The sequence below is a fragment of the Pseudophryne corroboree genome, chromosome 7 (genome assembly GCF_028390025.1).
Source record: "Pseudophryne corroboree isolate aPseCor3 chromosome 7, aPseCor3.hap2, whole genome shotgun sequence".
Lineage (NCBI taxonomy): Eukaryota > Metazoa > Chordata > Amphibia > Anura > Myobatrachidae > Pseudophryne > Pseudophryne corroboree.
Window position 1 is genome coordinate 336,279,051 of NC_086450.1, and position 23,570 is coordinate 336,302,620.

The window sequence follows — 23,570 nt, forward strand, 5'->3', positions numbered from 1 at the left end:
TCTCCCATGTACCAGACAATGATTGTATACTTTTCAGTAGAATCCTTAATGAGCAGTGCAGGAGTTTTATGACCGCACACACTAGTAGTGTGGCCAGTACTATTTGTGTAACTATGCCCTGAACAAATAACAAAACAGAGGAGTGAAGGATTTGCCTTACATGTACACATGGAGCCATGCTAGTCGTGACTCCGCCTGGGCTGGCTCAGCGACTACAGCGTCTCCATCCGGGCGCCCGTGATGGAGACGCTTCCTATTTACTAGAATGGGAGAGCATCTCCGCCCGGACGGAGACGCTCTTCCATTCATAGAATGGGAGAGCGTCTCTATGCGCTCCCGGCATGATTAGGCGGACGGATCACCTAGTCACGCCGGGAATGTTCACCTGCGATGGAGCCGCCTCAGATGAGCGCGGTTCCATCTCTATAACCTATATTACAGTGCATAGTAAAAGTTACTACCTACAGCGTGGATACAACGTTAGAATTTCTATTATAGTGCTTCCTCTTTATAGGTGAGATTTATCAAAGCTTTGAGAGAGATAAAGTGACAAGAAAAAAATTACTGACTAATTAGCTTGTCATTTTATATGGTATGTTTATAAAAATGTCAGTTAGGAGCTGATTGTTTGGTACTTTATCAGGGTTGTGTATGGGATCCTGGCGCTGAGAATGCCGGTGATCAGAATACCGACCTCGGCATCCCGACAGCCATGAACCCGGCAGTTGTAGTGAAGTATGCTAACCCTGCCCCCTACTTCCCCTGAACCACCCCCTCCCATCCTAACCCTCGCTTCTCACAGCCTAACACTCCCTCCCTACAGCCTTACCCTACTCACCCCTGATACTTGCGTAAGTAGGCTGACGGGATCCTGGTATCTGTATTCTCACAGGTGTCTGTATTCCAGCACCGGTTTTTCCTCCACTGGCATCCTGAGTGCCGGGTTGCCCACTACATCCCATTTATCTCTCTCTAAGGCCGGCTACACACTAGAAAGAAGTGTAGAAAGCCAATCTGATGAGCCACGTAACCCTGCATAATACAGTGGAGTGTGTATACACTTGCGCGATGTCATGCTGTACGCAGCATGGCATTGTACACAATATCTACTGATTGGCCTTGAAGCACAGCTGACTGCAGGATATTGCAGGAGCGCACAAATCAGGCATACACACTGAACAATCTATAGCTTCGACATGCCCTAAAACTAGCTATCTGTCCGAGATAGTTCTAGTGTGTACCCACCCTAAGCCTTGACAAATCTCCCCTTGTATCTCCAACTTAGAACACAGGCCTAAACTATGATTTTAACTAGGCATGTTTTAGTGCCCTTTTGGTAATGGATCTCTACCTAAGCAGTAACTGAGATATGAGTTATGGGTGGTTGAAAAAGGGCATCAAAATTGACTAGCATCTCAAGTTCTCTACATTGAATATTGTGTTGGTGTATAGTTAATATACTATGGTGCATATCGCCTTGTCCACAGCTCTGCATTATATGACTTATTTTATTATGTTACTTAGGCTCCCTGGACTATTGAGCAGACGGCACCAGAAAGCAACTGGCCACACGAAGGGAAAATTGAGTTTCAAAATTTCTGCTTGCGCTACCGTGAGGATTTAGACATGGCTTTGAAAAACATTAATGTTACTGTACAAGGCGGTGAAAAGGTAAATAGAGAAGGCACTGACATCCACCAAACACCTACAGTATGTTAAACTGGTGCTCTCCTAATAGACTAGTATGGGCGAAGCATGCTGTAGGTTACAAAGCGTCTTTATTCAGGTTTGTTAGCAAACCAAAAACATTAGCAATTGGGCAAAACCATTTTGCACTGCAGGTGGGGCAGATGTAACATTTGCAGAGAGAGTTAGATTTGGGTGAGGTGTGTTAAAACTGAAATCTAAATTGCAGTGTAGAAATTAAGTAGCCAGTAATTACCATACACAGAAACCATATAACCCACCCAAATCTAAATCTCTCTGCACATGTGACATCCTCCCCACCTGCAGTGCAACATGGTTTTGCCCAATTGCTAACTTTTTTTGGTTTGCTGACAAACCTCAATAACCCCCAAAGTCCCTAACTGCACCTTGTGTACGAAACCTTTGTATGTAAAGTGGCCATGCATAACATGTATATTGTTGTGAGAAATAAAATACCCACTTTGAAAAAAAAAAAAAAAGTCACCTCTTATATCATATGACAAAAACACATTTTGCAGACTTTATTTATTCAGAAAGAAAGCGGTCATAAAGCCATGTGATATATAACAGTGCACCCCATGATTCGGTAGCTTGTAGGCCCACCTCCGTAACACTGTTTTAGCTCACTGAGAGTTGTGCGTAGATGAATGCCATTGGACAGTTAAGTCCCACCACAGACTCTTAATATGGCTGAGATGTGGTCTTTGAGATGGCTATTCAGAAACCTTGATATCCCCCTCCCCATATTTCTTTTTCATCAAATTAGAGTTTCTTCTTCTATCCACTAGGGGGCTCAGGGAACACTGGGGTGTAGCCTGGAGAGGAGAGTCTGGGCACCAAATTAGTCATGGGCAAAGAGATGCATTGCATTGAGTTGAGACACATGACTCAGCTCAGTGTAGTGTCTCGGCACATGGCTCTTTTGTAATGCATTGCAGACTGTGTACATGCAGTGAGTGCAGAGACTGCTGGCAGTGCTGGGACTCGTGGAGAGAGTGACTCAGACAGTATCCGGTCTTTATTTCGACCCTGTCTAGGTTGACAGTCATTAGGTCGACCACTGAAGGTCGACAGTGAGCAGGTCGACACATGCATAGTTCGACATGGTCATTAGGTCGACACAGTTGTTTGGGGGGGGTTCAGGACTTTTTCATTCCTTCTCTATCGAAGTGAGTATAGCGTTGGTTAGAAACCTTGTGGTGAGCGTAGGGAGACACCGCACCCGAAGCGAATACGTTTCAATTGTTGGTGGTCCCAGATGGAAATTCAGGTCAAACCCTTACATACATGTCGACCTAGTCATGTATCGGCTTTCAGTCAGTGTCGATTTTACGCTATCGACCTTCAGTGGTCGACCTAGTGACTGTCGACCTGCACAGGGTCGACCCAATGATCCACACCTGACTCAGACATCTGGGAGTGGGTCAGCTATTCAGCTGCACTGAATGTATCCGTAATGAATCTGATCCATCTCCACTGAGTGAGCACCGTCTCGCCGTCAGTCAGTGACTCATACCTCTGCTATTCAGCTGCACTGGATGAATCATTGATGAATCCTATGAGTCTCCACTGAGTTGTTCACTGTCTCAACTCAGTGTCACAGGAAGTCAGGCACAGCAGCAGCCCTAACACTGAGCAGCATCACACTGCTCCCTTCCAGTGGGTGTCACCCAGGAGTGCTGCCACCCAATCACTGTGACTGACTTAGAGAGGCTACTGGGGGCAGTCTCAACACACAAAACTGTGAGTGACTCAAATCATTCCAACTTTTTAATAATTCGACTCGTTGAGACAGCAACTCAGTAGCCATCTCTACACCAAATACAGTAGTTACTAATATTTTCCCAGAAGCCATCCACAGAGACATGCTGGGCAGCCATTTTACATGCCTGCGTCAGCCCTTCTCCAGAGAGCAGTTTGGGCCTGTTTCCCTGTAAAACTGGCTGTAATCAGTTAGGTTATACATTGAGTTCCTTCCTGCTCTATCAGGGCTGGTTTGTTGAGCACTATTTGCCTATTAAAAAAAAAAAAAAAAAAGTGCATTGAATGTTCATGTGTTAGATGGTTTATATCTTTCCTAATATATTATATTTATGGATATGTTTCATATCTGCTAATTAAATAGTGGACACACTTCCAGGTATCTTTTGTCCATGGTATGTAAGGAGCCGTGCTACAATATGGCTCAGTCATTGAGCGTCAGCTTAGTACCAATGCGACCTTGGTTTCACTGTATGGCCTCATTTATTAAATTAAGCACGCAGTGGCATCCCCCACCGTGTGCTTAATTTAATAAGTGAGGCCAGAGAGTGAAACCCAGGTCGTATTGGTACTAAGCTGGTGCTCAGTGACTGAGCCATATTGTAGCTGTTGAATCTGTACGGATGCACTTTCTCCTGAGATTCCGAACCGTGATGGCAAAGGAATCCCTGTCACAGGCCTCTGTGCCTGGCTTTTTACAGCTACGCTGAGTGAGGTTCCCAGCCACAACTGTCACTCAGGAACCAAAATTACCCATTATTGCAGGTAATATGGAGTAGCTTTGGTCCCGGAACAGGAAGCTAATGTCTCAATACCCTCAGAGATTGAGCCCTCCTTGATGCAGACCGTGATGCTGACCTTCAGTCCCCGCCTGGGCAGCTGTGGGCCAGGTGAGAGTCTCCTTTCTGTCGCTACCAGCCTTCGCGTCTGCTTGGATAGCTAGGTTGGTGGCTACTGACGGGCATGGTGTTGTGCCTGGGTCAGTATCTGGCAGGTGCACTAGAGGATGCCCTCAGTTTTGCTACACACAGAAAGGGGTTTATTTTCTCTAGTGTGGCACATTAGTGGCCCATACCTAAACTGAGGAACGACCATTGCCTCATGCCTCACCTCTTGGGTGTCGGCGTCTGCTGTTGTGGCCAGGCAAGGTCCACGGACTACGTTCCGGGTGCGCTGACATGGGTTCTAAGTAGGCTTGGGCTCCCTTATTCAGGTTGCTTGCTACAGTGATGCCCAGGATGGCTTTCCTCCCTTTTGAGGCTCCCCCCACAGTTTAGACAAAGTCCTTTATGAATGAGTTTAATTGCTTTATCTCGCTTCCTTTCTCCACTAGGGCCCGAGGTCGGGAGCCTTGGTCCATCAGACAGGCGTACCACATCAGGACACGGGCCTCCAGACCAGGGGGACTCCAGCTTGGCAGACTTGCTTCCGCTATGTTTACAAGGTGTGGATAGGAACCATGACAGATGACTGGGTCAGAGGTATGTTTTCCTTGAATTCACGCTGGTTTCAGGGCGTCCACCACTCCTGGCCACCAGCTTTCCAGCTCTTCCAGGAACAGCGGGTGCTCTCTGGGAGTCATTTTCTCCCTTTTGGCCTCCAGGATCTTCATTCAGGTTTCTATGCCAACTTCGTCCTCATTTAGGATCAAGATGGCTCATTCCAGCCATCCTCATTCTGATGGCCTGTGTGCCTGTGGATTCCCAGTTTCCCCATGGAGTCTCTTATGTTATATTGGACCCCTTGCAAGATTCCTGGTTTTTTAAGGTGTTCCTCCCGGTGGACAGACTTGGCTCTTGCTGACTAAAATTTGTCTATTCTGGCATCACTGCAGAGGTCAGTACGCTCTTATAATATAGTTCTCTAGTTCCACCTTCGACCTGGTGGTGTATGCTCCGTTTCACTCCCGATCTCTTCAGATGGAAGTTTTGGTTTGGTGGAGCAGATCCCTACTGCAAACAAGGACACTCCTCTTCCCTCTGGAAATTCTTTGCTCCCTCCTGAGGTGGCTCCAAGAGGTTCCACTTAAATAGGGAATCAGGTATGAGGTCCTCCTCACGATCGACGCAGGTCTTCGCAGGTGGCAAGGCAGTAATCAGTCATCGGCCTTTAGAGGGTCAATGTTCGGCTCAGAAAGGCCAGTTACCACTCCATGTTCTAGACTTCCAAGTGACCTTTGGACCCCTGGGTCTTGCTCAATTACTCCTGGCTCTGCTACTCTTCTGGCGGCGTCCCATCCAGCTATAGTGTGACATACCTCGCATTCATGATCCATAAAGACGGTACTCACAGTTACAGGGCCTTGGAGAAGGTCGTTTGTGTCCTCTGTGGGTTAAAGTGTCATCTTCTGGCGCTCTCCTTTCAGCTCCTAGTTATCAATGGGGTTTTTGTCAGACATTATCTTGGTCACAGGATGGTGTCTCAGCCGCTGGCTGCTGAGACACTATTTCTGTGCCTGAGATCTTCAAGCTCTCCTGGTGGACGCGCTATCGATACAGAGGATGTTCCCGCTCATATACATTTTCCTCCGATTCCCGGCGTTTATCGCACGTTGGCATTGGAGTTATGCAGAGTGTTCCTCGTGGATTTGATCTAGCCACAGCTGCCGTGGTGGGCAGGTCTTCTAAACCTCTCCCGTGACGCTCCTCTGCTGCTGGATCTTCTATCTTAAGGGCAGTGCTTCCATCCAGATCTGGCCCGCCACGCTTTGTCGGGTGCTTTTGAGACATCCATCTTGATAGTAAAGGGTTTTTCCAGGAGGGCCATTCGTACCATGCTCGATGTTCAAAAGTCATATTTGGCGAGTCTTTATCTCAGTGGTGGTTAGGCATTCTTTGCGCTGTTCCGCCACAGCTTTCAACCCCATGTAACTCCAGCTCTCTCGAATCTTTCCCTTTATACAGGCGAGTTTAGAATTGGTCTTCTGCTTTCATCCTTGTAGGTACAGGTCTCTGTCCAGTCTGTCATTTTTCAGTGCTAAATTTGCTCTCTTCCCGGACAAACAAGTTTTCTCTTTTTTTCATGGTGTCCCACACGTCCATCCACCATTTGTCCCTTCGATTGCTCCATGAGACCTGTTTTTGGTTCTTAGGGCTCTCCAGTCCACTCCCTTTGATCCCCTGTATACAATGGACAATTGTTGGCCTGCATGGAAGTCAGTGAGTTGGCTTGGAGGTTGTCCGACTTGCGCGCCTTCCCTTGGCGCCTTCCCATGCAGATCTGGCATTCCTTAAGGACATACTTGTTGTTTTTTTACCCAAGGTCGTGTTTCAGTTTCGTATCAGCCAAGAGAAAGTGGTTTCTCTTATATGCGCTGAACACTTCATGGGAGGGAGTCTCTCTTGATGTGTTGAGGGCTCTCTGAACTTTCGTTGTCAGGACGAGGTAAGTCTGCAGGTTCGATTCCTTCTTTGTCTTGTATGATGTTCACAAGCAGGTCTAGCGAAACAGACTTTGATGAGGTGGCTCCATTTGTCTATCCGCCATGTTTACTCTACGGAGATTCTTCCTGCCCCTGAGCTGACAGATCATTCCACCTGGTCAGTGCGGGCTTCTTGGGCAGCTCAGCATCGTGCTTCTGCAGAACAGCTTTGTAAAGCGGACATGTCCTCTGCTCACAGTTTTCTTCATTTTTATGTGTTTGACAACTTTTGCATGGTCAGGCGCAGCCTACTGGTGTAAATTTCTCAGTGCAGCTTCAAGACATACCCATCCATTAGGGGACAGCTTTAGGAGCCCCAGTGTTCCATGTGCTCCCTAGTGTTTAAATCCTTTTTTTTTTCAAGTCCATAGGGGGCACAGGGCGCCCACCCTCACTCTCCTGATTGCGGTGTATAGTTCCTATAGTACCGGTTCTCTGAACACCTTTCCTGTGAGTGTGTTTGCATGTATGCTGGTCTTCCTTCTCTTGCTCCTGCCATGGGCTTGCTAACGTAACTGGCTGGCCGGTGGAGAGGGAGTCTGGAGCTGTTGGGAAATAATGGGTAACTATTTGGTGCTCAGACTCTCTCTCCTCTCAAGGCTGTACCCAGTGTTCCCTGTGCGCCTTATAGACTCTAAAAAAAACAAGGATTTAACAAGGTAAGAACATAAATTCTCTTGCTAGTATGCTTAGGATCATTAGGCCTGATTCAGAGATGAATGCAGTTAGCACAGCTGCTTCGTCTTTGTACACAAAAGATGCCCACTGTCAGTTCTTGTGATCCACTGCTGCACCTGTAGTCGTAGATCTGCACATGTGCAGTACGCTGGTCTCAGACAATCGGAGATGAGCGTTAATATTGAGTTAATATACATCTCTGAAAGATCCAAGTTTGGCCAAGCTTCTGTTGTCCGACATATTGTCCATTAGCTAACAAATTTGCTCCTGCGATCAGATCTGAATTAGGCCGCATGTGCTGCTACAGATGCTCGCACAATCCAAGTTCCCCCTCAGCCACACCTTCTCTTGCTGCAACTATACAAGTTAGATAATTAGGGGAGGGAAATTTCTCATTGTATCTGGACCAAGCTTGCATGCTGAAAAGGTTAAAGAATGTTTATTGCCAGCATGTTAAATTGTTCTGACTTGTTCTCTTCCTGTAAAGATTGGTATTGTTGGCAGAACAGGAGCTGGAAAGTCGTCTCTTACCCTTGGACTATTTCGTATAAATGAGGCTGCTGCAGGAGAAATAATCATTGATGGCCACAACATAGCAAAAATTGGTCTGCACGACCTCCGATTTAAAATTACTATTATTCCACAGGTATGACTACACATTAGACAAACCTTCAATCTGTTGATTCATAAGAGTAACGCTTTTGCTCTTTTAGAAAGGAACTCCATCCAAAAAGTAGCTCAGTGTGGTAAGATAAAATACAGAGTTTTACTTCCCTTTAGTGCAGGTTCTTCTGATCCAGCTGGTGTCCTTACCCAGACATACCCATCAGATGGGACAACATTGCACCACAGATAAGTAATACTCTGATTTTATCTTACCACGCTGAACTCTGTTCATAAATGTTATATTATGTGCATTCTCATTGAAAAAATTTTTTTGGGCTTCTTAAAAATGGTGCATTGATATGTACAGTACTTGGGAAGCTCAAGTAATTGTGACATTGTTTCTGACACACTAACATTTCATTTGAAGCTCCATGCTTTAGTCTGTAAGTAATCAGGCTTGAACATACACACTGCATCAGTAAAATATTTTATATTCAATCTGCTGTGAAACTTAACTGATCTAGGACTACAGCACTCTCTGCAGCATTTCTTGGCATTAATATTTTCCCCAGACTAAGAAACAGGGTAATGTTTTGTTCTTCTGCAGGACCCAGTCTTGTTTTCTGGATCACTTAGAATGAACCTTGACCCTTTTGAAAAATACACCGATGAAGACATATGGACGGCTTTGGAGCTTGCTCATCTTAAAAACTTTGTTTCGGGTCTTCCTGATAAGCTCAACCATGAGTGTGCTGAGGGTGGGGAAAATCTCAGGTGAGACGAACAATCTTTCTTTGTGGTAACAAATGTAATTATGGTTTGTAATGTTTAACCAACCTATGGAAACACTAATACACCACTTAAAAATGGTTTCTTTTTCATTATACGGGCCGTACTATACTCCTATCTTTCTATTAATATTGTATTCATGCCATATTGGATATGTATTGTGAAACGTTTACAGTTAGCAATAGCATCATCTCCTAGGAAGAAAAGGTGTGTAACCACACTCAGTGGCAGCTCAGTAAGGAGCTCTTAAGGTAGCTCAGTGGGGGGAACTTTGGTGTATACTGCAAGGGGTCCAAGACAGAGAACCAACTGGAGTAGAACACGCGGAATCTGGATCTTGCCAGCAAAACAGTTTGGAGAGTCCTGTGTTTGAGAAACCGTATTCTACGACAGAGGCCAGTTAGAGACCGCAGTGAGTCCTGTCCCTGAAGAGTTTGAGCTACAACAAGTAACCACAGTGACTGGCTGAGAACCTGAGCAGTATCAGGGCTTTTGTATCATATTAACCCACTACAGCGGAAATGAGAAGCGTCCCACTTTGTAGAGAGTTAGCACTCCCTATGGTTACTAGGTTTGTTTTATGCAATAATGTTATTTAAACAATTCTAATCCATCAGGGGGGACATTAACCTTTTACTTACAGCTAACGCTGAATTCTCTCTTAGATGGCTCAACCAATCCTTCTATGAAAAAAGCGTTAAAGCCGATAGGTTATTGGCATCGGTACTACGTGCTTAACATTCGCAAAACAACGTCTTAATGATCAAATCGCAATCGGGAAAGCCTGGTCATGATCCCACATATATTGCAGAGGAGTTCCGGAAGTTCTATGCACAACTGTACAACCTCTCGTCTTCTAGAAATACCCCTCCTCCTGCTGTTGACGCTATACAGTACTTTTTATCTTGTTGCAACCTCCCCAAACTGTCTTCCACCGACCTCGACTCTCTCTGTTCTAAAATCCTGGTTCAAGAGATCTCCACTGTGATTACGAACCTTAAGTCTAATAAAACCCCCGGCCCGGACCGCTTTACTGCCAGTTATTACAAAACCTTTAACTCTATACTTTCCTCTTATCTATTGGAGGTGTTCAACAATGTGATGTTGGGGGGTTCAGTCTCCAAAATTAGCCTTAGAGGCCAGGATTATTGTAATTCCCAAGGAGGTAAGGACCCTTCTGACTGCGCTCACTACAGGCCCATATCACTCTTGAACACTAACATTAAGATATACGCAAAGATCCTTGCGAATCGCTTAAACAATGTTTTACCCGGACTAATCCACAATGATCAAGTAGGCTTCATTCTTGGACGCCAAGCCAGGGACAACACTAGGCGAATAATCAGTCTTATCCATTCTCTTAATAGTTCTCGCACTCCTGTCACAGTGTTGTCCCTGGACGCAGAGAAGGCCTTCGACCGGATCAGTTGGCCCTTTATGAATTATACTCTGCAGGTCTTCGGTCTAACGGGTAGCTTTCTTTGTGGCGTCCAGGCCCTGTATTCCTCCCCCCTCAGCTCGGATTTCTGTGAATGGGATTCTTTCCTCTCCACGCTCTATAATCAATGGCACAAGACAGGGGGTGCCCTTTGTCGCCCCTGATCTTTGCCCTGGTTATTGAGCCTCTAGCCGCACATATTCGCCTTGACAAAGATATTAACGGAGTATTCCTCGACAAGAATGAATATAAAATATCTCTATTTGCGGAACGACGTCCTCCTTACCTTAACATCCATCCCCCACTACCTCTATCCCTAAACTCTTTAGGTCCCTGGAAACGTATGGTGCTCTTTCTGGATATAAAATAAATCTCTCTAAAACAGAGGCGCTGGCCCTTAATCTGTCCCCGCTAATTTTAAAACTATTACGCCACGAGTATAACATGACATGGCGAGCTTCCAAAATTAAATACTTGGGAATTCATATAACAAATCACTGTAGCTCCCTGTACGCAGCCAATTTTGTACCTCTATTCAAGACTATCAAGCTAGATATATTTCGATGGAGAGGCCTAATTATTTCATGGTTAGGCAGAATTGTAACGATTAAAATGAATATTTTACCAAGATTACGCTATCTCTTTCAGACTCTTCCTGTTCAGGTTAGGCACCTGAGCATCCTTACTCATACTTGCCTACTTTTGAAAAGTAGTTTCAGGGAGATTGAAGGAGCGCCGTTGAGGGGGGGTGTCATGGTCAGCCAAAGGGGCGTGTCTAGCACCACCCATGGGCGTATCTATTTCCACTAAGGAGTGTGTCCTGCAGTGGCAGGTGAAACCTGCAGTACGAAGAGCAGCATACCACAAAGGGTTATATAATATGTATATAGGGGGTCATTCCGAGTTGATCACACGTAGCAACTTTTTGCTGCTCGTGCGATCAACTAGACGCCGCCTATGGGGGAGTGTTTTTTTGCATAGCAGGGCTGCGATCACTTGTGCAGCCCTGCTATGCTAAAAAAGTTTTGTGCTGAACAAGACCAGCCCTGTGCGATGGATCCAGCGATGAAGGTCCCAGATTTGACATCAGACATCCGCCCTCCAACTGCCTGGACATGCTTGCGTTCGGATCTCTACGCCAGGAAAATGGTGAGTAGACGCCCCGGAACGCCTCCCCGCTGTCAATCTTCTTGCAATTGTGCTAGCGATCACTTTCTTTTTAATACTGGACGCTGCAACAACGCCCGTGCGCATTGCAGCCGCTGCGCATGCCAGTTCCCACCCGTTTGCACCGCAGTGATGAACCGCTGCGTGCGAACGGGTCGGAATGACCCCCATAGTGAGTAGGGTACAGAGGGTTATATACTATGTATATAGTGAGTAGGGTATTGCTCACCACTGTTAGGCGTACCTCGGCACGAACTCCCATTAATGCTGAACCGCACCTGCTGTGTATTGAACTGTGCACACAGCTAGCCTTGGATGCAGATAACTCCGACGGAGATAAAGTACCAGCCAATCGGCTCCTAACTGCCATGTCACAGGCTAGTTTTAAAAAATGACAGTCAGGAGCCGATTGGATGGTACTTTATCTCCGTGCACTTTATCTCCACCCAAGGCTTAGTAAATACACCCCTAAGGGCCTAATTCAGACTTGATCGCAACAGCAAAAATTTTCTCTAATGGGCGAAACCATGTACAGTGCAGGGGGGTAGATATAACATGTGCAGAGAGAGTTAGATTTGGGTGGGGTGTGTTCAAACTGAAATCTAAATTGCAGTGTAAAAATAAAGCAGCCAGTATTTACATTGCATAGAAACAATATAACCCACCCCAGTATAAGTGTCTGCACATGTTACATCTGCCCCACCTGCAGTGCACATGGTTTTGCCCATTAGAGAGAGAAAGATTTTGATTTTGCAATCAGGTCTGAATTAGGCCCTAAGTCACCTGTGTTCAGGCATGGCTACTAAGTCACCTGTGCTCAAGCATGGCTATCCTTTAAACTTGGACAGGATGGTGGAGTATGTGAAGCTCTGACCTACATTAAAAAAAAGCTACATCCAAATAAAAATACATTGAAAATGCAACATACATACATACATACATACATACATACATACATACATACATACATACATACATACATACATACAAAGCCAGATCCACATAAAGATATGTTGCAAAAAGCCAGATCCGCATAATACATTAAAAACATCAGATCCACTAAAAATACATTATAAAAAGCCAGATCCACATAAAAATACATTTACAAAAGCTAGGCCCACAAAAATACATTGAAAATACCACATTCACATAATACATTGAAAACATCCAGATCCACTGAAAATACCACATTCACATAAAAATACATTTAAAAGTATCAGAGGTTGTTGGGTGACGGACTGCGACTGGTGGACAGAGGCTGTGGGGTGACGGACTGTGACTGGTGGACAGAGGTTGTGGGGTGACGGACTGCAACTGGTGGACAGAGGTTGTGGGGTGACGGACTGTGACTAGTGGACAGAGGTTGTGGGGTGATGGACTGTGACTGGTGGACAGAGGTTGTGGGGTGATGGACTGTGACTGGGGGACAGAGTTTGTGGGTGGTGGACTGTGACTGGGGGACAGAGGCTGTGGGGTGATGGACTGTAACTGGTGGACAGAGGTTGTGGGGTGACGGACTGTGACTGTGAGGCCGAGGTTTCTGTGGCCAGGGGACAGAGGTGACAATATTTCTGATTATGGGGCAGAGATTTTGGGGTGACGGACTCTGACTGGGCAAAGGCTGTGTAGTTATAAGCTGTGACCAGGGGACAGAGGAGTTGGTGGTTGCTGACTGGGGACAATGGACAGAAGGTATGAGTAGGGAAAGGAAGGTTGGGAACAAAATACAATAAAAAAGCTAATTCAATCACTCTCACAGACCAAAAATATAAATCACCCATATTACCCTTGGGAAAGGAAGCAGGGGCTTAGGGTGACACACAGAGGTAGAGGGTGTACAGTGTGTCATACACGGGGGGAGGGTTTCGGGAGTATAGGGTATCACACACACACACACCATGTGTCATAAACGGAGGATGGGGGTACAGTGTGTCATAGGGGGGTACAAAATGCCATACACACAGAGATAGCGGGTACAGGGTATCAAACACTGGGGGGGGGGCTTGGGGGGTACAAGGTGCCACACATACTGGGGTACAGGGTAAAATACACACAAAGGTAGTGGGTACAGGGTGTCACACAAACACGTAGGGGGGTATGGGGGGTCACACACACAGGTGGTACAGGGGGTCACACACGTAGGGGGTATAGAGGGACACACACAGGTAGGGGGTACAGGGGATCACACACAGAGGTAGGGGGTACAGGGAGTCACACACACAGGTAGGGGGTACAGTTGGTCACACAGGTAGGAGGTACAGGGGGTCACACACATAGGGGGTACAGGGGGTCACACACACAAAGGTGGGTATAGGGGGTCACACACACAAAGGTAGGGGGTACAGGGGGGTCACACACAGGTAGGGGGTACAGGGGGTCACACACACAGGTAGGGGGTACAGGGGGTCACTCACACAGGTAGGGGGTACAGGGGGTCACACACAAAGGTAGGGGGTCACACACAGGTGGGGGGTCACACACACACACAGGTATGGGGTACAGGGGGTCAAACACAGGGATACCAGGTTACTCACCGCACTGTGTCCAATCAACATCAAGATGAGCTGCAAGGTGTCACTGAGGGAGGCCGTCTGACCCAGGTACATGACGAGGAGGAGGTCATAGGCAGGAGGATCTAGGCAGGACACAGTGGCTGGCTGGCTGACAGCACAGTGTCCAAGGAAGAAGGAGCTGCTGAGTCTGGGTATGTGCAGCAGCCCTCCCCCAGGACAAGAGCCAGTCCAGTTAGCGTTCGAGGCAGCTTCTCCTTTTCCCCCCTCCTCCCTTCCGCACTGGCAGGCTTTACTATTGCTAGCTGCCCACCCGTTCTGGTGCTTCCCGCTGCTGGCGGCTCACATCAGCTTAATAAGCTGCCCGGCCAGCGGCCGCCCAAACGGAGCGGCATGTTCTGGCGCTCCCTGCCGCTGCAGGCTCAGCTGTGTGAGCTGTCCTGCCTTCTGCTGCCCGATCTCAGCTCAGACGGGCAGCGCAAATGCAGAGCCGCTGGCGGGTGAACCTGCCCCACAAATCACCACCAGAGCCTGACCCCGAGCACCCGTACTCGCTCCTTAGCTCCACGCTACGGTACTGCCAATCAGTGAGCACAGCCCCGCCTCCCACCGTGACCGCAGCGTGCTACATGCTGTCAGGTTGAGCAATTCAGCATGTCTTCACCCTGCGCAGGCTCCGTCACCTGCACTGCCGGAATAAAATGTGAAAAACCGGGAGGACCAGGGCGATTTGCGGGGCAGCGGGAGGCTCTGTTAAAAAACGGGAGCCTCCCGCTGAATGCGGGAGGGTAGGCAAGTATGTCCTTACTGCAATTACACAGATGGTTAGTTCAATTTGTATGGCGACTCAAACCCCCCCCCCCCGCCCCCCCATCAGTTTCATAAACCTTCGTCGCCCCATTTCCAATGGTGGAACGGGGTTCCCTGATATACATTTATACTATTATGCATCTCACCTCAGCCAAGCAGTAGCTTGGTTCACCTTTTCTCAAGCTCCTCGATGGGTCACATTAGAGGCTAATAGGCTCTACACACTGGACTATATTACTGAAAGATATGAACGATCTCGTTCATTAATGAGATACCGTTCACTCCCCCCGTCATTGCAAACCCCCCCCCCCACCACCGCTGCTGGGTCTGCCTTCGGCCATATCCACCGCCGGGCAGCTCAGCTGCGGATCACATAGTGTGTAGGGCCCTTAATTCCTGCAAAGTTTTTTCAGTGTCCTCTGTCATTGGGTTGGCTCCCTCGGACAGACCTGCGCAAGCTCGTACACACCCCGTTGTTGCTTTTACATGTTCAATTTGGGACTTCTGCAAGACTCATTTTGCAACTACTTCCTACCCTTCCCCCATCACTCCCCTCTGGCACAACTGGGCATTTCCTCCAGGCTTCAACCACGGACATTCGTGGTATGAAAGGGGCACTAGAGTCATCCAAGATCTATTAGACTCGAACAGCTGCGCCTCTCCGGATCTCTTACAGCAGGCCTGGCCAACCTGTGGCTCTCCAGATGTTGTGAAACTACACACCCCAGCATGCCCTGCCACAGTTTTAGCATTCCCTAATAGCAAAACTGTGGAAAAGCATGATAGGACTTGTAGTTTTACAACAGCTGGAGAGCCACATGTTGGCCAGGCCTGTCTTACAGAATAGGCATTCTCTACCCGCCATTAACTGCGTCACATACATCCAAATTCACCACTTCTTTAACTCACTCCCAATTAACTCGATAAACAGACCTTTGACGGACGTTGAGTCCCTAAGTTTAAACTGTCCCCTTTGCAAGGGCATTATCTCAATGCTGTACAACTACTTACTCCAAGTTAAAACTCCTACCACCCCGAACCATGAGTTTCAATGGGAAAAGGATCTGGGTCCACCAGCTGATGAAGCAACATGGACTACTGTCCGTGAAAGGGTATCTAAAGCATCTATTTATTTTCTAATCAAAGAAAATGCCTATAAGGTTTATTACCGATGGTACCTGGTACCTACCCGGTTGCGTAATATGTATAGCTCTGCTTCGGACCGATGTTGGAGGGGGTGCGGAGAGGAGGGAACATTCTTGCACATCTGGTGGACTTGCCCCAAGATAATTAAGTTTTGGGACGAGGTTTCCCACATCTTTTACGGGGTCCTTCAGGTCCCTATAGGATGCCCGATAGAGGGCCTTGATAATCCTGCAGACAAACTCTCTACCCATATTTTAAACGCAGCTCGTTGTCTTGTAGCCAAACAGTGGAAATGTATTGACCCCCCTCTCGAAAGCAACTTATAAATAAAACATGGTTTGTTGCAGCAATGGAGAAAATATCGGCCTACCTTCACAATTCTTCCCCTAGATTCCTCGCAACCTGGCATGACTGGTTTCTATACAACACTACCCCACATGGCGCTCTCCCTTCCGGTTTTTCACGCCTCTTGCTCTGAAACTTTTACCATAATTTTTCATTCTCTGGTTGATATAGCTACAAACACCCCTTTGAATACTTCCCCCATTTACATCTTGGACCCGGACTAGGCCTCTGCTGTTTACTTTCTATGTTTTATTTCTCGCACTCCGCTTACTTCATCTGCTCTATTTTCCTCATGTCTTCTTTCTCTTTTTTTTTTTTTCTTTACCTTCTTACTATTTCTCTTTCTCTCCATTCTCCGCTACGATTCTCTGTCTACAAATGTTTATCTTATACACTCGCTTCCCTGCTTTAGGGTTAATTGTTATTTTATACCTGTTTATGACAAAGTGTTATGAGGGCTAACGCCCTTTCTTTTTCAAGGCATGCGCTCTAGCTTGACACTATGTGCCAAGATTAACCCATAACCGTACTCACTTCAATGTTTCGCACTGTCCAGTTTATCTGTATGTTATCAAACACTATCAGTGTATGTTAAAATTACAAATAAAAGTGTTTAAAACATGGATTAGAATTATTTTTTTTTAACATTCTAATATACTGTACATGTATTACTGTAAACAGCATTTTGCATTTTTATTTTGCAGCATTGGTCAACGTCAGCTGGTTTGCCTGGCAAGAGCCCTTCTGCGTAAAACAAAGATACTGGTGCTAGATGAAGCTACAGCAGCTGTTGATCTAGAGACCGATGGTCTCATTCAGTCGACCATCAGAAAAGAATTTGAAGATTGTACTGTAATAACGATCGCTCACCGACTCAATACGATCATGGATTACACAAGGTATATGTACTCTCATTTTGCTTCCAGTAGATCATCCTTAATAGCAGTTTTGGTTTTATTTACAAGTACACTGTCGAGTCACATTATTATGAGCACCAGCTAATAGCCAGAGTAACCGCCATGCGCAGCACGGACAGCAGTAAATGGGTTGAACTGTAGTGTTAGACATTTCTGGTAGCCCCCAGGTTCATTTTGATGGTGGGCTGCTCCACTGTAGCGTGTCGGTCGGCTCTCGCGCACCTTCGCAGCTGAAGTTCGCCTCACATCAATGGTACGTGGTGTGGCACAGTATCCACGTTGGTTATTCGCAATGGTGCCATTTGTCTAATCACGATACACCTTCACCACAGCAGCACGCAAGCATTTTCAGAAATACTGCCACCATTGGCTTGAAAACCGATAATCATACCTTTTTGCAACTCTGATAAATCATCCCTTTTACCCATGACAGCAACGAGTGATGTGTGTGCAGATGGCTTATTGCACATCTTTTTATACCCGCCAAGCCAGCACACAACATGTCATGTACTTAATGGGCTACGCGCTGCCGATGTCAAATGTAGGAGGTGGTTATAATAATGCAACTCAACTGTGTATTTCAAAGACTTCCGTATTATTGCACAATATACATTTATTTTTTTTATTTTTTTAATAAACCTTAACATAAATTGTATATTATATCATGTTCTCATGTCATTGCTTAGAATTTGATCTCTGATGTCATTGCTTGTTTAAGAAAAAAATTCTAATACTCTACTGTACATTAGGGTTGGTTATTTGAAGCCACCTTGCGATCAGGGCCTTCCACCGCTATGACTGTTTGTTATTACCCAGTTTTGTATTATCATTGTGTCCAATTGTAAAGCGCAACGGAATTTGCTGCTCTATATAAGAAACTTAATAAATAAACCTCAGATTTCTTTGACCTGTGGTTTAAGGCTTTATACTCTTATATGGCCACAGAACTGTTCGGTTAGTTAATATGCATAGTAGTTATTTAATAATGTGGTACAAACTTATAGCAATCCATCTAACCACCAGTGACCGGTTGGAGGTGTTAATGGGCAGTTTTCAGGGAGTGGTTAAAAAAATACAGGCAAGTCATGGTGTATTTCAGGGCATGTATCAGCCATCCGCTGCGAGCTCGTACGTGCAAAAACATGGCGCCTTCATCGCTAGGAAAACACTGTAACGTACCATTTCGTATGCAGTTACAGCTGTGGTAGCATAAAGAAAATAGTGTAATTTTAATCAGCACAAGCTGCTTGTGCGTCTCATTTGCGAATAAAACTCATTTTAAAGGGAAAGTCGCACATAAAGATGCTCAGCGCTACTGAATCATGACATGGCATTGCCTGACTAGAAGGGCTGTTTAACGTGCAGGAAGGCTAGATGTATGTGGACCCATCTGTAATGAAAACTGCTAATTTTGAGCCTTAATGGTATAAACTGCATTTATGAGCTGAAGGCATTTTTTCGTAACTTAGTTTGTTTACTTTAATAGTGTTTTGCACATGCTAATTGCAGTGCATGTATATTACATGTGCCTATTGAATTTTAGCCACTTTAATCATAATTAAAATGTATATATTACATTTTGAAAATTAGTCTGTAACCTAATATCTCACTGACCGCATTATATTTTGTAAACATTGTGTCTGTTTTTTTTCCCCTCTTCTTTTTAGGGTGATGGTTCTGGATAAAGGACAAATTGTGGAGTTTGATTCTCCCAGTAGCCTCCTTCAGAAGAAAGGCGTTTTCTACAGCATGGCCAAAGATTCTGGATTAGTGTGATTGCGTGTTGTATTATACTGTTGCGTTTCTTTCTTAAAGGATCACTCCTGAAAAGATTGCCTATTGACTAGGTGTTATGCTGGACTGTTAATGAACTACTGTTTCCACCGGACATATGCAAAGATGACTGACGCGGAATGCATTTTCTATTCTTTCTAATTTATATTTTTCTTCTCTTTGACTGGAATTTTCTCTTCCAATAGTCCATTAGTAATGAAAACCCCAGATACTCCATAAACGCCTAGTTTGGGGGCTATACATTTTGCAAGTTGAGTCATGGCATGCAGTAGTAGGGGTAGGGGCTCATTCTGGCTTGAATTGTTAAGTTAAAAAAAAAAAGTGAGATGTGTTTGATTGTGTCAACTATTTTTGTGGCTGGAATGTAGCTTCATTAGCTAAGCCTCTTCCTAGCCAATCTGGCCATACAATCCATTCCAAACTGGATACGTTTTGTTTTATGTAGAGACTGAAGGCGTAAATAATGGGAAATCTCATGATCTAAGGCTTTTTGGGTGAAATTTAGGAAGCATTCTTTATGCTTTAGAATATTTTTAACATGTAAAGGGATGACCATATAAATAGTCTGTTTTGTATTGTCATTGTATATCTGTACAAAAACTGCGGTTCGGTATGAAGTTTTTAGTATCCTAATGTTTTTGGTGGAATTATAGAAGAGAAAATAGACTTGTTTTCTCCAAACCTGATCGCTCCAAAACATTTCTTTGTTGGTAGGCCAGGCCGTAAAAGTGAATGCTCTTAGACTTCACACACAGACAAATGCACATCTGCGAGATCTGTTAATGCAAACGACAAACCTTTGCACACTTGTGGTGGTAGCATGATACACTTGTTGAATTTCCAGTGTCTCATGCAGTTATTTCTTGGGCATTACATTTATTCCATTCGAATTCTGCAGTGCCGTACACCCAAAGTCTCAGGAAAATACATTTTTGCTAAAAAGAATACTGTGTACAACTTAGTTTTCACCTTTATTTATTTACCACATAACTATAAAATCTGTATATTCTGAAGGTAGCAAATAATATTTTTGTTGATATCTGGAAGAATCGCTAGGATTTTCTACTTGGAATTCTAAAAGGTCAATATTTTCGGTGGTCATACTCTCAGGCCCATTAGAAAAGTCCTCTTATTTTGGCTGTACATTTTTACATTAAAGTGTACCAGTTGTCAAAGCACAGTGGTGGCAGACCTTTTTCTTAGGATGCATTCTGTTGAATATTAAGTCATACTATCAATTCATAAAGGAACAGTGACCTAGTGCCTCATGTCTCTGTGACTATGCTCCTGGTAAGTCCAGCAAACTCGCACATTTTGGTTAGTTTCCCCCAGATTCACGAGACCGTAGGCCAGAGAGATGTGGATAGACGGCATGTTTGATGAAGCAATTGGAGGAGAATTGCATTCATTTTGTCCCTGCCGTATGCACTTAATAAGATTATTACCCCTCACACCTTCTGCCTCTGCCTTCACCCTCCAGCATCTCCCGGGGGACCCATTTCAATAGTCAGCAAGTATTTGCAATGTCACTAGTGCCTAGCCAATTCATAGGCTGCCTTCTTCATGATATTGTTTCAGTCCACAAAATAGCTGCCACCACAGTGCGTGTGCTAAGTGTGCACTGTATATATCAGCTCTGTACATTTCTGCTCCTTTTTGTAATACAGCAAATCGCTTCCGTCTGTTTCCCTGCATCCACTGTTAGCCTCTTCGAAAACCTAAACCTATGTTGTGTGTTTAACTTATATTCTAATTTAAACCATTTGAACTTGTTTGTCCTGGTACAGCTGCATATTTAAGTTATTCTCTATTTAGTCATTGTAATCCACTGGTGATCCTTGTGCCATGCTGAATTTCTGATTGTTACCAATATCTGGGTGAAAATGAACCAACCTATAAATGTCTTGCATCTGACCCACTAAGCAATATTCTATCCATCGTATAATGGTGTGGGTTATTTTCTAGGATGCGGACACTCAGAGGCTTTTCCTTTTTGCTACCAAGTAGCATTGCACTTTTACTGGTATAATAATAATAAAGAAATATATATATATATTTACACATCTATATAAAAGTTTTTCAAGACACCAGCATACTCTAATAGTCCATTGTACTTATAGATGACTCTTTATTGGTTCACTAATTGGTGGAAACATTAAAGCTGGTTTCTTAGAATAATAAAAGGGAATTTGTTGAAACGCCACTACAACAGCACCTGAGTGTACCCATTGCTTATACATGGTAGAGGCAGCCATTGTGTGCCAAATTGCCAATATTCATGGGCATGCAGCCTGTCCATCACTAGGAAGTGGAAACATCACTTGAGCTCATCATGGCTCAGTCATGATGAATTGAAAGCTTATCTGCTTTTGAATATTTTTTCTGTCCACGAATGTGGCTGCCTACTATTAGCAGGCCCTAGGTAGACAAGACTGCATGTAGATATGTCTCCAGAATTTACATGGTATTAAGTGCACCAATTGAAAAGAAACACAGGCTTGCTCAGTGGCATATAATCTATTCTTCAAAAAGGGGCAAGGCATGGCGTAAATGTATTTCAACACAAACTGAAATCACAGGAATATAAATCCTCAATAGTGCTGTCAATTCTATATTCTAACCAATATTGTTTGAGTGTTCTAGTTACATGCTGGTTTCGTATATGGTACTGTGAGGGTCAGTTTTGGAGCTGAACATTACAGATCTGTAACCAGGAACTCCTTGCTCCAGTGGTTACAGAACTGGTGGGGACAGAATTCTTTTCTGAGGAACTTTAACTTTCCTAAAAAAACAAAAGGAAAGCTACAATAGCATGTAAGCAGATCTAGAACTCTGTTATATATTCTTGTTTAATCATTTATACAAACATCACAGCATTTCACAGATCATTCATTCTGGTGCTTTTTTTGACCAGCTCCAATTATGTGCAGTATCCTAATTAATATAAATGATTTATCGGTCTTATTGATCTCCTCTTACTTTGTCACAACTTGAAATGCCTTGAGGCCTTTTATTTGACGGAGAACAATAAGAGCACTCATTCTGGACAACTCAAACATTGGCACTGTCTGGAGTTGTTTTCCATACACTTGTGGGAGCTTTACTGCCTACAAAAGCAATGCTTAATAATCTACTGCTTTAATGATAAAAACAGCCTAACGGTGCTATGTAGCTCTTATATCTCCTTAGCAGGAACTTAAATGAATGTTTATTGCGTCTGCTCAGTAATGCAGTTTCATACAAGTCGCAACACTCCAGTTGTAGCTGGACTACAGTTGTTATCATTCACAATCATCCAGAGGTTGAAGAAAGTAGTTTAAACCAGCTTCTAAGGGGTTTAAACATGCAATGGGAAAATCTATAACAACACACTATTGCTGAGTAGATCAAACCAGGCCAGTGGTTTTCAGGTGTGGCTGAACTGGTATATTTTAAGTTTGGACATGAAAATGGCATATATTACCTCGGTTAGAGAAATATCTTTTCTTAGATTACAACTATTTATTTTTTGGTAAGTTATAATCTTTAGTTTTACAGAATGCTACTTTCTTTTGAACAAAAAAATCATTTTTTTGTAACGAAGATTTGTAAAGCACTTAATATTGGGGGGAAAACATTGTTCTGCTTGTCTTTATATGTGTATTCTTAAAATAAAAATGTGTTTTGTTGTAAGAACATGCAGTGAATTTGCTTGGAAAAATATATGTACTTTTCTGATATAGAACATGGCTTGGTTTATTTCTTTAAAAAGTCAACTTTATTAATTTGGATGTGCTTAATCATTCACATGCTGAATGTGATGTAGTGGGGTGCGTGATCATTTTGAAATGCGATGGTCTATCAAGTCACTTATTTACTTATTTTCTGTGTAGTGTGTGTGCGTGTGCATATGTATGTGTGTATGTATGTATGTATGTATTATGTGTGTGTATATGTATGTATATATATATATATATATATATATATATATATACAAAAAGCAGTGTGTACAGGTGCGCTGGTAATTAAAAGGTAATAGTTCTCAGTCCACAGGTAATCCACTCTGGGCTGTAGCACAGGTGTACATCAGCACCACAGCATCTCTCCTTAGAAGGCTCAGGACTCTTATGAGCATTAAATAGCTAGAATAGAGAGTGAAACGGTGATCTTAAAGCTAAAAGATCGCTGCACTGTGATAGTGTTTGCAGAAATCAGCACCCATGATCAGATGCAGCCAGCTTTTTATAAGGATATTAAGGATGATACAGTATATACTATAGTTTAGAAAAACTCCTTCTAAAGGAAACAAAAACGTGGTGGGACATTATGAGTTTAGAAAATTATATCAAGTGTGGTCGAGTCCCAAGAGGACTCAGAATAAATAAGAATCCCATAGGATATGCAGAAAATTAACAATTCCTAAAGGAATGGTTCAGAATTCAGGATGAATGTTCACTAGAACTGATGAGATTACTGGTCTATGAAAAGAAAAAAAACTTTAA

The 23,570-nt window shown here is 44.2% G+C and overlaps 1 protein-coding gene across 2 annotated transcripts in view; it reads left to right on the forward strand.

Annotated features, from left to right (window-relative positions):
- The window catches only part of ABCC1 (ATP binding cassette subfamily C member 1 (ABCC1 blood group)), a 440,279-nt gene extending 417,466 nt beyond the window's left edge, over positions 1 to 22,813 (forward strand). For both annotated transcript variants that reach the window (XM_063934377.1, XM_063934378.1), the window contains 5 exons: positions 1,525 to 1,671; positions 8,055 to 8,213; positions 8,781 to 8,947; positions 17,083 to 17,277; positions 18,963 to 22,813. In XM_063934377.1, coding sequence (XP_063790447.1) covers positions 1,525 to 1,671; positions 8,055 to 8,213; positions 8,781 to 8,947; positions 17,083 to 17,277; positions 18,963 to 19,071 — 777 coding nt within the window. In that variant the 3' untranslated portion in view covers positions 19,072 to 22,813. The remainder of the gene's footprint in view (positions 1 to 1,524; positions 1,672 to 8,054; positions 8,214 to 8,780; positions 8,948 to 17,082; positions 17,278 to 18,962) is intronic.
- The last annotated feature ends 757 nt before the right edge of the window (positions 22,814 to 23,570 follow it).